Source organism: Gossypium hirsutum, chromosome A05 (genome assembly GCF_007990345.1).
Source record: "Gossypium hirsutum isolate 1008001.06 chromosome A05, Gossypium_hirsutum_v2.1, whole genome shotgun sequence".
In the NCBI taxonomy this organism is placed as follows: domain Eukaryota; kingdom Viridiplantae; phylum Streptophyta; class Magnoliopsida; order Malvales; family Malvaceae; genus Gossypium; species Gossypium hirsutum.
In genome coordinates, this window is record NC_053428.1 from 110,083,893 (window position 1) to 110,098,475 (window position 14,583).

The window sequence follows — 14,583 nt, forward strand, 5'->3', positions numbered from 1 at the left end:
ATTTATGTGTCTATGCTATATATTATAAAAAATAATGCACTTATTTATAAAAAAATGTTATAGTTTTTCGCCATAATTTATTTCTAAAAAATAGCTTTCTAACGTTAGGGCAAAAAATTATATTATTTATAAGAAGTGTTATAAACGTTATTAGACTCTTTATAAAAAAATTTTTATTATAAAATTTTAAACTTAATTTACTTATTATAAAAATGGTTATAACCTAGCATAAATTTTCCTCTAGAAATAAATTTATATAAGTTTTTACAAATCAAAGCTAAAGATTATTAGAACTATGAATCTGAATTAAATACAAAAATTTTCTTGCACCATATCGTGAAGTAAGATAACATTTTAGAGAATGGATCTAGATATAATGATGTGTCATATTTCCATATGACAAATTTGAGTGCTCTAATTACCCCAAATTCGATAGGATCCATAAATTACAGTAGTTAGTAAAAAATATCATTCTTTTTTAATTACAAGCAATTACACTCACATTCAATTACTAAGTAATTTTCTAAACACAACCTAAAATGCATGCGTGTTAATCAAAGAAAGGTGATCAGTTGTCGAACATCTTAGGCTACCACATTTGATTTTTAAATTAATTGATTTGTATTCAAGACGAATGACCTTAGAAGTAGAAAGAGTTGAGTGAAAGGTTGAACTTATTTAATAATGAAGCAATTGTTAGAAGTGAAACAGTTGAGTTGTCTTGGCTTAGTTTAGCATTACTTTTAACGATTACTACTAAACAGGAGTGTCTAACATAGGATCTGTTGTTTCCTTTTTTTTTTTTTTTGTTTGAAAACAGTTTTCACCCATCTGTTGTTCTAAATCTCGAATGACATTCCGACCCTTATAAGCCTAGTGTGTGATACCATCATTTGTGCCTCCCCTCGCCTGTAGTTGTTCTTCAGAAAAGTATAGACATAATCTACAATTATTTTCTTTAGGATGGAAGAATTTTGTTTGGCCTTCACATGAGCTTCTCCTAGTAGGTAAACAACTCCTCTATCTGCAGCTCTCTCAACAAACCCAATCTCCTCCTCAACTCCCTGAATTGGTGCAGGTACGATCCCACCCGTTCCATCATCGGTGGTTTGTTCCGTGGCCCCTCCATCAGCTATTAAGTATTCCTTACGAATGAATTCCTTTAACCTCTCTAGCAGTTGATGCTCAAACTCCTCATTGGTTCCAATGATATCCATATACCCGTACCTTACAATACAATGGAACATCGATACTCTCTCGGTTCCACATGTCTGAACAGGAAACGCTCCTACGATATTTTGCTAACTGGAAGTTTCTTAAGCGACAGAAACACTAGAACTGAATGGATGGAAGGTATGTTTGAAACGAAATGAGGAAATATGGGAGGTATGCCATGAACCAGCTCCGAGCACAAAAGCCCCATTCCTGGCACCCGGTTTATCCTTGGATCTTTGGCTAGCTGTGTCATGTATTCACTAGAAACCTTGTTCCTGAGCTCAAAGTCGTATCTCTTATGATGCACGTAATGCCATATTCCCATAATACCCATCATAAAAGTTGCGAAGACAACACAGATGTGAATAATACAAGCTCTACGATGCCGTAGAACCCGCAGAAGAGGATAACCCAGAATACGTTTATCCTCCATATGATAAGCATGATAAGCGCAAGCATTCCTGTTGTGATGATCATTACAGCCACCACAGCAATTCCTATAATCCAAGTGAAATAAAGTGATCAATATATTTCATTTCTGATTTGAAATGATTTGTTTGCGGCTTCGACTAACTAAATAAACTCAGCAGTTTGAGTAATACCATATGCGTGGCCAGTATTTTCTGTGGTTTTGAAGACCACGGTGACCAAAACACATGCAAATCATGAGAATGTAGTTGATCTCTGGTATATAAACCTGGCCCTCATACTTGGCGGAGGTGTGGACTACCTTCACTTTTGGAAAACATCCAAGCGATAACGACTGAGTGATAATTGAAAATACACCAGATATCTTGGCTGGCAATAACTGAGGCGAGAACCGCTATCACGAATGTTGGCCAATACATTGGACCTATATCCAAATAAAATTAGTACAATTCATCACACCCAATATATTCTTTTAATTAAGATTTTTACCTGGAATTGATCTGTGTAGAAAGTGTCCACAACATCTGTAGGGTGTTCGGTGAGGTAGGCAGCTTGGCCACAATAAGCAACGAGTATGGAAGGCATGACCACGAAAGAGAAACTCAACTGTAGATCAATGTGTAAAAAAAATTATGTCGAATAACCAAAAAGGGGGGAAATTTTGACTGTTTCCAGTCAAACCATCCGACTTTGGAGTATGGTCATCATAGATTCCAAGACTACTATGAAAACTGAATAAAAGTTTGGGAAGAAATGACATTTTTTGCTGGTTTTATATAAAGTAAACTTACTTGAATCGCCCGACCACTGAAGTGACCGAGGTCAGCAAACATAGCTCCGTCCCTATTTTTAAATGTACTTACAGTTTAGACAATAAAAATGAGGAGATGATCAAACTGTAAATGAATCTGGGGCGCACACCTGTAGTGGAAAGAACTACTCCACCAAGTGATATCCACCCTTCCTTGCCTCGTCTTCTGAAGTAATGCACTATATAATACGGATTAACCGCACGTAATACACCAAAACCATATGCGTGGAGGTTGTACAAACCAATGCCGATGAGTAAAAGAAACCACAAGGTTAAGATTGGGGCAAATGAAAATCCCACTTTGTCAGTTCCAAATTGCTGAGCATAGAAAAGGGTGAACAGTATTAGCACCGTAAATCCCACCACATCCTCTGAAAATACATTAGTGTTTTTACGTTAATACTTGGAGGAAAGCATTTGGCTTAAAATGGTTATAGGATTGCAATAATGGTGAAGATGTGATAGTAGGTCCCTTATCCCAAGGATTGGATGCCATCAATGGCGGAAATAAAAACAAAAAAAAAGAAGAAATTTAAACATTGTGAAATTTGAACTGAATAGATGGTGATGAAAAATGGAGTGGATATGCACCTGATATGGATGGAGTCAAAATACCATCTCCTATAACCATAGAAGTCCCTAGGAGAATGACCAGCAAAAGAATAATTTTGACAGTGAACTCTCCAACTTTCCTCTAATATAGTGTGCTCGCTTCAACTGGCTAGATGGGATTTCCAACTTGTAGTTAGACATATCTCTATCCTCTGGTTGTTGATTTGGAACTAAGCTCACTCTAACATGTCGGCACAACAAAGAGTAGAGTTCAAATGTTCCGCTTAAAATCATATTTATTTTACGTGGTTAACACAATCTAAACATGCAACATGGGGGGAGGGGGTTACTAAGTTGTAGGACTAGGAAATAAAGAAATGAAAACTAGAGGGCCCAGTTACTTAAACTTACCTTCTCCATTGTCAGCATTCAAAACCACGAATGTATACTTGACCTAAGGCAAGAGAATTATGCAGTAGAGGATGAGGGACAGAGCCCCATGAAGGTTGTCAGGGTGTCCTATGCTTTCAGGGAAAATACCGGCGAATGTGTATAGTGGAGAAGTTCCAAGATCTCCATACACTATACCAATACTCTGAAATGCTAAACTCAACGTCGTTGCCTAATCCATCTCTACACAATTACACAAAGGGTGGTTGAGCAAAATAAAGAAAGAAAGTTTGTGGCATTCTATTCTATAAATAAGGAGTGGATTAGAGAGGAATGACCTTGGAACCCAGGCCCTTGCCTGAAGAAAATATTGTACCAGCCTCCAAATTTAGAGAATCCACATGCCGTAGCTTTCCCCATGAGGACTTTCGTTGTTTGGGTCCTTTTTTCTCAGTGTCTGATGTAATCTCTGTCTCCTTATCACCTTTATCAGCCATACTTGCCTCTCGTGTTTCCTTCCTTCCCAATCACTGTGAAAATCAATTGAGTTTGAATGGCTTCTCCACTTTGGCATGATATAGACGCTTCAGTCAGATGCCCGGGATTCAATACAAGCCATAATATTTAAATGTGGTCCTCACTCTGCGTAATCATCGTTTTTTCGTTTTAGACAGCAAGTTTTTAGCATCCGACTTTATACCTGAGAACGCACTTCATATATCTGTTATAATAAATGTCATAATACCAGTACAACAGTGTAAACCAGCTAATCAAAATCAAATAGTAAAAATATAAAACAAATTTTATAAGGCATATTTATTTTGGTAATCTCTCAATTTTTGGTTTTTCTTTTTTTCTGATATTTTCTTAAAATTTTTGGTATTCTTTCATAACTCTTCAATCTTTTTTGGTATTTCTCAAAATTTTTTACATTTCCTCATAATATTTGGTTCTTGATATTTCCTCGTAGTTTTTTATATACACTTCATGATTTTTTTTGTAGCATTAGCCTCATAACTTTTTGTACTCCCTCATATTTTTTTGGTATGCTCTCATAAATTTTGGCATGTTTTTTTGGTATGTTCTCATAAACTTTGGCATGCTTTCAAAATAGGAATCGATCGCAAATATATTGTTTAGTGAAAAATATACATTATTTTCCATTTTAATAAATTTTAATGAAAATATGACGACAAAAAAAATGGTGATTTTTAACGTATTAATTTTGCATACTAATATTTGATATAAAATAATTATGATCAATGTATTTAATTATTTCAACAAATTAAAAAAGAAAAGATATATTTTAAATCATACTAATAAACATAAAAATTAGACAAATTATTATTTATAGTTAACAAAGATAATATTAAGAAAAATATAAATTTTAGATTCAATGAAATAATAATAATTAATAAATAAAAATACGTAGCACAATAACCTTGTCTTGCTCATATAATCCATTGAGTTGATGGAGAAAAAGAGACATTGAATCTTGCTGTTTCATTCACAATAGATTCAATGAGGGCCGTAGAAGCAAATGCATACTATGCAGACAAAACTTACAAGTGCTCAGGCTCCAACATTGATTAACAGATGCAAAAGAAGACTGGAGGACCATGTTGTCCCAATTCCCAATTACTACTCTTTCAAAACTGCATATGGCGACCAGTTGTACCATAATTCCTTACTATCTTTCCAACAATCTGAAAACGGAAAGGTACATCATCCACACTTAAATTTTAATTTATAAATACATGTACCAGCTGAGAAAACTCCACTGTGACAGCAAGTGCAAGTGGCAGCTCTCAAGACTAAAACAACAGATCCTCGCATAAATCTTTTCAACACTTTCCAACTTTCCACTCTCATTTGCTACAGATTCAACCTCTATCGGATTCAGACTTCTCTTCCGTTTCAAGACTTGTAGGATCATAAAGATCACACTCTTTGGGAGGTTCACTCCTGCTTCTTACATTTGTTGATCTGCTTCTGTCTGCACTGCCTTCTCTGTGACTTCCAGTTCTGCCAGAATTCCTCTTCTTCACAGAAGTGCAAGCCTCTTCCTGACTATCATCATTTGTCTCAAGTGTTTCAAGTAATTCAACCACTTCATTCATGAGAGGTCTCCCTTTTGGGTTTTGGCTAAGGCATTGATAGGCTAAATTGGCTACCTTTCTTGCAGTTTTAGCTGAGTACTGACCATCCATTTTAGGGTCTAAGATCCTCAGAACCTTCTTATTATGGTTCAAGAGCGGACGAGCCCACTCAACCAGGTTATGCTCTCGGCTAGGCCTGCATTTGTCCATTGCTCTTCTTCCGAGGAGCATCTCTAGTAACACTACTCCATATCCATAAACATCACTTCTTGCCGTTAAATGGCCTGGTCATATCAATACTGCAACTTAGTTAGCCATTATCATTTCTAATACTGGCATAACTTAACACCATCAAGTACAAACATGTCAGTTTATCAACGGATATAACAAAGGCAGTGCATCATATAACTATTGTATCAGTTTCTATTCAGCAATCAAACCAATTTTGTGATCACTGTCTTCTGATTTAACAATGCAACATATCTCATAAAAGTTGAACTTCAAAGATAAGATGCTTAATGAAGAAACAAATAAGCTTTGACTCTCTACTGGTATGTGCAGCTTTTGTGCAAGAAACCTACTATAGAATGCATTTATATAACCATTTTTATTCAATAATATATTTGGATTAAACAAAAGACAGAGCAAGGTTCAAGAAGCAAGTGTTACACGCAGAATCGGATTGATTAAGCATAGATGAGATAAGCCACCAAGTTGTTCGTTTATTTACTCCCATCCATTCCCTTTATTATTCTTTTCAACAGTTTACAAGCTACAGCCCAAAACGGAAAGTAAATATTTTCATGCAAAATAAATATATGCCACAAATTTCTCAAGTCATAAAATGCACAAACAATTCTAGTACACTAATGCCATGTTTGGTAGCAGTATTATTTTTTCACCATGTTTTAGCATATGAGTTAGCAATAAACTGAGTTCAATTGGTAATTTTTAGCTACTCACATGACTTGTTTTTGGAAAAGAGGAGGAATTTTTTTTGCTTATTTTGAAGAGATCTTATTTTCTACAAGAGTTTTTATACATCCTTGTAATTTCAAATTCAAATATATACCAACTATTCTTTATTTTATGTCTAACCATTGTAATACGTATAAATTAAATAAGCTTTTTCCTCGTATTATTTCACTAATAACCAAACAATGCATGAAGAATTTAGAAGTCAAAATAAAGTTGAAATTGGTCAAACATTTCTGTTGAATATTGCAGTTGATTTCATATGGGGAAAATGCATTTTCAGAATACTATATGTCTATTAGACTACTATCATAACACCAGGTATCTGCCTCGGAAAACTTAGAGACAACTCAAGAAATTGCTACTTTCCAACTTCAACACAACTGAACGGAATGCTACTTAATGCACATAAAGAAAACTTATCAATAATTGACTATCAAGATCCTACCATTATGACTAAAATATCTTTCTTTGGCAATGATGAAGATTTTCAATTATCTTGAAACAGAATAATTAACTACTAACCAGTCATAACATATTCAGGAGCAGCATATCCGTATGTGCCCATCACTCGTGTTGACACATGGGTCTGGTCTCCAGTTGGTCCATCCTTTGCAAGTCCAAAGTCTGCGAGCTTTGCATTGAAGTCCTACAAGTTACGAGCATTTTGGAAACTAAAACTTACTCAAAAGAGAACACATAATGAAAACTTAATTTCAATTTAACTAGGAATGGGTCCTTGTCAGCATTAAACTTCCAATGAAATTATCATCTGGAAGGTTCTTGACCTTAAGGAGCTACTGTAAATTTACAATTCAAATTAATGATTTTTCTATACCACAAAAAAAAAAAAAGCGAACTTAGCAAGGACCATGAACAGGTTGATGAGCCTTCCCATTTTTAATGATCCCACAAAACAAGATGCAGTCGATTAATGTAAGGATAACTCATAAATAAAAAACCAAAAAATGAGGACTAACCGCATCCAATAAGATGTTTGATGTCTTGAAGTCACGATATATGATAGGTCTTTCGGCACCATGAAGAAAAGCAAGCCCTTTTGCTGCATCTAAAGCAATCTTCATCCTTTTTGACCAAGTCAAACTGCAACCAACCCCTAACAACCAAGAATAGATGGGTGTATAAAAAATGCTTCCATTCTTTTTATAACAGAAAACGGAAACCTCTTCTTTGAAATGTAAGAACTATGCAGATGCTTTTAGCAGATATTTTTTCTAGCATGCTCTTTATCTCTAATATCATCACCCAGCCACAAAATCTAAGCAATACCAGGTAAGAAGAGCCACAAAACATCATTGATGGATGTAAATACTAGAAATTATAGGAGGAATAACAAAGTTGGGGTTAAGTGACCTAATGGAACACCCTTTTTAACCAACTATCTAAATTGATGTAAGTATAAACTTGGGATTTTTCCATTCTTCCAGACTAAGTTTGAAGCAAGAAAATAATGCTCTTTCCCTTTCATCAGACAGCATATAATTTTATTTTCCATCATTTTCTGGTATAAGAGTCTGTTATAAAATCAAATGGAGTAATTTCTTGCACTTTTATCCACTAATGGAGTAATTTCTTGCACTTTTATCCCACTAATGGAGTAATTTCTTGAAAAAAATAACCATGTTATGGAAAGTCTCCTGAAAAGGTCTAACTTCCGAGCCTATTGAACAACCAAAACAAACACAACTTTTTTGCCGGCAGATAATATGCTTTATCTCCCAAGTTATGGAAAGGTGGTATTCATTATGTACAACCAGATGGAAATATAAAAGCATAAGAGGTTGTTATATATCTAACCACTTACTGCGGAAAAGGTGCTTTTCAAGGCTTCCACTTGCCATGTATTCATAGACAAGCAGTCGATGCTCATCCTCACAACAGTATCCAATAAGCTTCACAAGATTTGAATGGCTGAGTTGCCCTAGATAGTTGACTTCAGTCTGCAGAACAAAGAATCATATGCAGACCAAAGCAATCATATTCTACCTTGAACTGCTATTCTCAATTAAAAAAAAAAAACTGCATATAATAATTTAACGTACCAACTTGAAACAGGTCATTTTTCAGGTCTCATTCAATGATTTTAAGTATTGTTGAAACTATTCATGCATCGACAAAATTGAGAAATAGCAGCCAAACATCTGCTTCTGAATGAATTTGTTTCTCAACAAGAAAAAAGAAGATAAACCAAATGAAACTTTTAAAATTTGTCACTAAATTCAAAATGCCCGAAAATACATCCCTACCTAATACATTAAGTTAATGCTTAAATTATTGACCTTTTTCTATACTCCTAGATAGCTATAAACAAAAACAAGAATTAACTAACAGATTTGAATTAGGCCAAGCAATTTAATTGTGGGAAACTACTATAGCCATAGGATAATAAGATGAGATGTGCAATTACCCCCGTCATTTAAAATGGATTCTCATAACTGTAATCCTCAGGATCCTGCCAGTATATGAGCATTCTTCTTCTGCTAGAAGAAAAATTTTCTCATCTCTCTCTGGTTGTATTGATAAAGTTTATACCAGTATTTCAAATGATATACTATGCATCCAAATATGTAGATATAGCAAAAATAAAATGATAACACCTCAGATTAAAATAATTACATAGAAGATGTGGAGACAATACAAGGAGATTACCAGCCATTCTCTGTCACCTTGGAACCCATCAGGATTAAGCTCCTTAATTGCGACTGCTGTAGATGTATAACCAGGCCTCACAGTCTCATCTATTACTCCTTTGTAAACAGCCCCAAAGCCACCCTCACCAAGAATATAGTCTGGCCTGAATTGATTTGTAGCCAGCCTCATCTCCTCATATGTGAATATATCAACATTGCTATATCCAGGATTCTGCCGCAGATCTTTGACATCCTTGGCCGCCAAAGGAAGGATGCATGGGATTTTGGTTTCAGGTGAGTCCTGCATTTCTGTTTTTTTGTCGGAGAGGCAGTAGCTTTAACTTTTTAAGTCCTCTGTCCGAAGTTTTTCATAGTAAAGCAGTATCTACATACAAAAGGCCGTCAAATTCTTCAAATGTGCCAACATACAAGTATGAAACATCTGACATGCATCATTATTTAATAATTCTATACAATTTAAAGAAGATCAGTCTCAACCACTCTCAGTTCAATTGTTGTAGGTTTTTGAAATAAATTTTAGGCTGTTTTTTTTTTCTGCAAATTATAACATATAGGCTTTTGAACTCTTCTAAAACCATGTAAAAATAATCACATTCATAACATAATCAAGAGATCAACATTGAACAATCGCACACCTAATAAACTTTTACCAAATGAAATTTAAACAATTCAAAGAGTTTCGAATAGAACGGCTGTTTCCCTTTGCTGTAAATTCTTTTGGAGGAAGAAATTGAACCAATAAAACAATATTAAAAGAACAGATATTGAAACCAGAGTTAGAAATTTGAACAATGAAATCAAAAGAAAACAGGAAAAGGACGAAGGAAAGAAATTACTATATAACCTGAACATTTGCTGAGAGATTGGAGATGGCGATAATGTTGATGCAGTTGCCCCTCAATGCTAAAACAGATCCCCATTAAAATCCAATACACTATGATAGTTATTATGAATACGGATTTGTACCCCTATTAGCAACAATATTTTTTATAAGAGCATCCTATTTCATTCAAATTCAAAATGAACTCAATGTTGTTAAAAGAGGGGTCCGGATCCAATCCGGGTGAGACCGAATCTCGCCGGGAATTACATCGATCCAATTGACAAAAATGGAAAACCAACACCGCAGAAAGTGGGAGCTTAAAAGAAACCCAAAAATCACAGTCAGAAAGTTTCATCCCGTCAAAAGATTACTGGTTTTCTCTTTATTTTTTTTATTTTTGCTTTATTTTCAGAGGCTCAGCCACCAAAAACGCCAAGCAAAACGGGACCCCATGTTTTGCTAACAATACAACCTCCTCACATCTTGCCATTCATTCGTTGTAGGCAAAATCTACTCGATAAAGATGCCATTACTTTTTTTTATTTAATACAAATTTCATCCATCAATTTAATCGTTTATATTTAGATCTTTCTTTAAAACCATCACAGCAATTAAACCTTTTGCAGGTTACATTGAGTTTTCCAGGTTATTGTTGGTCATGGCAATTTTTCAGTTTTCCCTCCAACTAATATAATATAATTCATTTAACCTTCCATTTAACTTTTTCCCCCTTTCAAATTTGAGCTATTTGCTAAATCTAAAATACTTATGTCACCTCAGCAATTATTTATCTTTTAAAAACCTTTTAAATTTAATTTTTTTTTATTTTGTAAAAAATTAATTAACATTTTATAATTATTTGATAAATAATATAAATTCAATGCATAAAAAATAAAAATAATAAATAAATAACTAAAATAAATAATTGTACCTATTATTTTTAGCCCAACTTTATCAAATAGGTTAATTTATTATCTAATTTGTTTTGTAATCATTCATATATTTATACATATACATACTAGAGTAATTTGAAGAAGCATTTTAGGAAACTAATCATACGTGTCATTGTTAAGTTTTGCCATTTGTCAACCTAATAACTAGACATGTGTAATTAGATTTATCTTTAGATTAAGAAAAACTCTAAAATTTAGGTTAAGGAAAATACTAATTTAATGTTTGTGTTTGAATTGTTAAAATATTCATTATATCCTATTAATTAAAATCAGCCAACTAAGTAAATATGTAACACCCCTCGACCAATCTAGTTATCGGGCTTGAGTTACGAAATGCTACATTCGTTGCTTGAGTAATCACAGTTAAAAATGCAATATAACAATTACTTATACATGCAATTTAACGCTAAACACATTCAATTTATGTTAAACATTCAAACCAGAGTCTTAATCGAGCATATGAAAGCTCTTTAGTCAACTTGAGTATGAAACATGACCAAATTGTAAAGTTTTCAAATTTTCATATTAATGTCAAAAATGTCGCAACATTCAGAGAGAATGTCGCAACATCCAACTTCGAACCTAACAGAGAAATATCCAATCTTCAATGTCGCGACAACAAACTTTTAAAAAAGAACAATCTTCCCAAACAAACTTAAATCTATTTACAATCCATATTCATGCCAAAAAAGCACAATATTCAATCTAACTTATAAACTAAACATTCAACGTATAATCCTCAACTAAATTCAAACAATACAAATTACATTTCATATCAACATTTAACCATTTAAAAACCAAACCTCATCTATGTCTTACCAATTTGAAACTTACCATTTCACTTTACCATTATACCCTTATGCTCATTTTATAACATAATGACTTTTAAGCCTCAATGTAATATCCCTAATTTATTACTAAGTTAAGAACAGTGCCAAATCGATTTAGGTATACTTGAGAATTTTAGAAATAGATCAAATATGAATTTTTGAGTGTTAGTATAGAAAGTAGTGTAACACCCTATACCCGTAACCCACGTCGAGGAGGAGTACAAGGCATTACCTAAACCAATCTCAAGTCACCGAAACTCAATTCAAAACCTAAACCAATCTCAAGTCACCGAGACTCAATTCAATCTTAAAACTTTTTCAATATTTACCTTAAACTTCTTATTATGGGCCTACGAGCCCCAAATCGATCATTGAAAGCTATTTGGAGCCATTCTGGGTCCTTAAACCAACCTTATGAAATTTGCCTTTAAAATAGGGCACACGCCCGTGTGACCATTTCGACATGGTCGTGCTGATGGCCCATGTGGCTCACATGGCCTAAGCACCATGGGACATGCCCGTGTCCCACACCCGTGTATAATTAATTTCTAATTCACACTTACAGGGGTTTTCACACGGCCAAACACACGTCCGTGTCATTGGCCGTGTCCCTCACACTGCCACGACATGCCCGTGTCCTAGCCCGTGTGTAAAAACCTGTGTATTTTGTTTCTGACGCCATCATGCTCATAATGTCACACGGCCAAGGCACACGCCCGTATGCTGGTCCGTGTCCGTATCCTCCATACGACTGAGACACACGGCCGTATCTCTGCCCATGTGTTTATAATCATGCATACTGAATTGAAATTTTTACATGCAGGGGACACATGGCCGGACCACACGCCCATGGGTCAAACTGTGTGTCACACACGGCCTAGACACACGCCCGCGTGCCTACCCGTGTGGACAGTATAAAGCTATTTACCAAGCCTCATTGCCACCTTTACATATATAGTTCCCTACAAATACTAACCAACATCGAAACAAGTATCACTCCTATAACTAAATCAGCCATAATAGACATTCATTCAACCATGAGAATGCATCTTTCATAAACTCAAAATGAATATTAACTATCATTCAAAGCTTAATACAAATTAAAGGGTTTCCAACCCGAGCCAACACATTTGGCCAATTCTCAAAGACACAAAATAACAAATTTTAAGTCATATACATGCCATATTCAAAAATATAAATCCAACTACACTGAATGCTTCGGTTGATAGTGTGATCGATATCTCTGACTTCCGGTGATCCTTGAGCTAGTTAGGCGGCACTAAAAGGAAATGGAAGGGAAATGGAGTAAGCATAAAGCTTAGTAAGTTGCATATAAGTAAGTACACAACAACAACATTTAATCAATGATCCACATGCTCATGATACCAAGGTAGGCATAGGCATTACTTACTCATTACCATCCATACTAGTTACATATTGTTCAATGAGCTCATGTCTCATACGTACCAATTAGGTACCTGTACCACTCACAACACGGTTATACTTTTCTCATTATATTAAGAACATAACGTCCACCGTTGAACCATTTGGAACACTACCGGATATTCATTAAGCCTCAAACGTGGGTAAGGTGCCGATGCTATGTCCCAGACATAGTCTTACACTGGCACATATCTCAAGTCGATGCCATGTCCCAGACATGGTCTTACACTGACTATCATCTCGTAGCCGATGCATGTCCCAGACATGTCTTACACTGACTTACGACTCGAGGCTGATACATGTCCCAGACATGTCTTACACTAGTTCTCGTCTCAATGCCGATGCCATGTCCTAGACATGGTCTTACACTGGCTCTCATAATGTGGCCGATGCATGTCCCAGACATGTCTTACATTAGCTCACACTCAAATGACCCAAACGTCATGACATGAATATCCGATTTATTTATTATGTTCGAACAAGAACTCTACTATCTCTATTCTCATCATACCATCTCAATTCTACAATCAAGCAATTCATGCTATATTAATTCAAATACAATTTAACACATACATTAGTAATGTAGTTGTGTTATTTACATACAACTTACCTCGAATTACAAAATGTGGCAACTAATCGGTTTAGTCAATTTGCTTGGTTTTCCCTCGGTCTAGGTTTGGATTTGAAAATTCTTGATCTAAAATAGAAAAATGCACTCATTTAATCACTAAATAAAATTAAACAATTAAAAATTCACATCTTCGACAAAATGACCATTTTGCCCCTAGACTTTGGCAAAATGACCATTTTACCCCTATGCTCAAAAATCTTTTTTTTATCGAATTTCTTCGCATCTTAAACTTATCTGAACTCTTTTTACTCTTATAGAAACCCTAAATTCTCTCTATTTCACACATTTATCACTTATTTTACAACTTGTGCAAAATGGTCCCTTTAGGTGTTTTCATGATAACACATTTCACAAAAGTTGTCTATTACACAACTAAGACTCATATTCTTCCATAAAATTTCAGAAAACACCCTAAATGCTCTCATGGAAAAACCCTAGACCTTCAACCATTTTCAAGATATACCCCTCATTTGAAAGCTCATGCTTCAAGGGTCTCAAAAATACAAAAATCATCAACAAAGGACATGGAAATCACTTACTTGTGAGTGCTTCAAGTTGCTGAAAATTTTGAAAATTTTGACCACATGTGTCTCCTATGGCTGGCCACTCTATTTCCAGGGGTCTAATTGCCCTTTAAAATCCCCTAATTTTGCTTCTCTAATAAAATAATACCTTTAGCTATCAATTCAAGACTTTTTCATTTTATGCGATTTAATCATTTTTTGCAATTGAGTACACAAACGTCAAAATTAGCTCACCA

At 34.8% G+C, this 14,583-nt stretch overlaps 1 protein-coding gene and 1 pseudogene across 1 annotated transcript; both read right to left on the reverse strand.

Moving 5' to 3' along the window:
- Nucleotides 1-647: 647 nt before the first annotated feature.
- Nucleotides 648-3,905, reverse strand: LOC107902488 (potassium transporter 5-like; annotated as a pseudogene).
- Nucleotides 3,906-4,717: 812 nt separating this feature from the next.
- LOC107904312 (probable serine/threonine-protein kinase PBL17) lies at nt 4,718-10,624 on the reverse strand. Its single transcript, XM_016830640.2, has 6 exons — nt 9,988-10,624; nt 9,142-9,507; nt 8,297-8,432; nt 7,452-7,588; nt 6,997-7,120; nt 4,718-5,780 (listed from the first exon to the last, which is right to left on the reverse strand). Exons 2-6 carry the CDS (start codon nt 9,427-9,429, stop codon nt 5,281-5,283), a joined length of 1,185 nt encoding a protein of 394 aa, XP_016686129.2. The 5' UTR covers nt 9,430-9,507; nt 9,988-10,624; the 3' UTR covers nt 4,718-5,280.
- Between the last annotated feature and the right edge of the window lie 3,959 nt (nt 10,625-14,583).

Coding starts and splice junctions, on each gene's coding strand:
- LOC107904312 (XM_016830640.2), bottom strand. CDS start 9,429: ATGCAGGACTCACCTGAAACCAAAATCCCATGCATCCTTCCTTTGGCG. Junction 8,433..9,141: donor AAGGTGACAGAGAATGGCTG/GTAATCTCCTTG, acceptor TTTGTTCTGCAG/ACTGAAGTCAACTATCTAGG. Junction 7,589..8,296: donor TGAAAAGCACCTTTTCCGCA/GTAAGTGGTTAG, acceptor CTTGGTTGTTAG/GGGTTGGTTGCAGTTTGACT.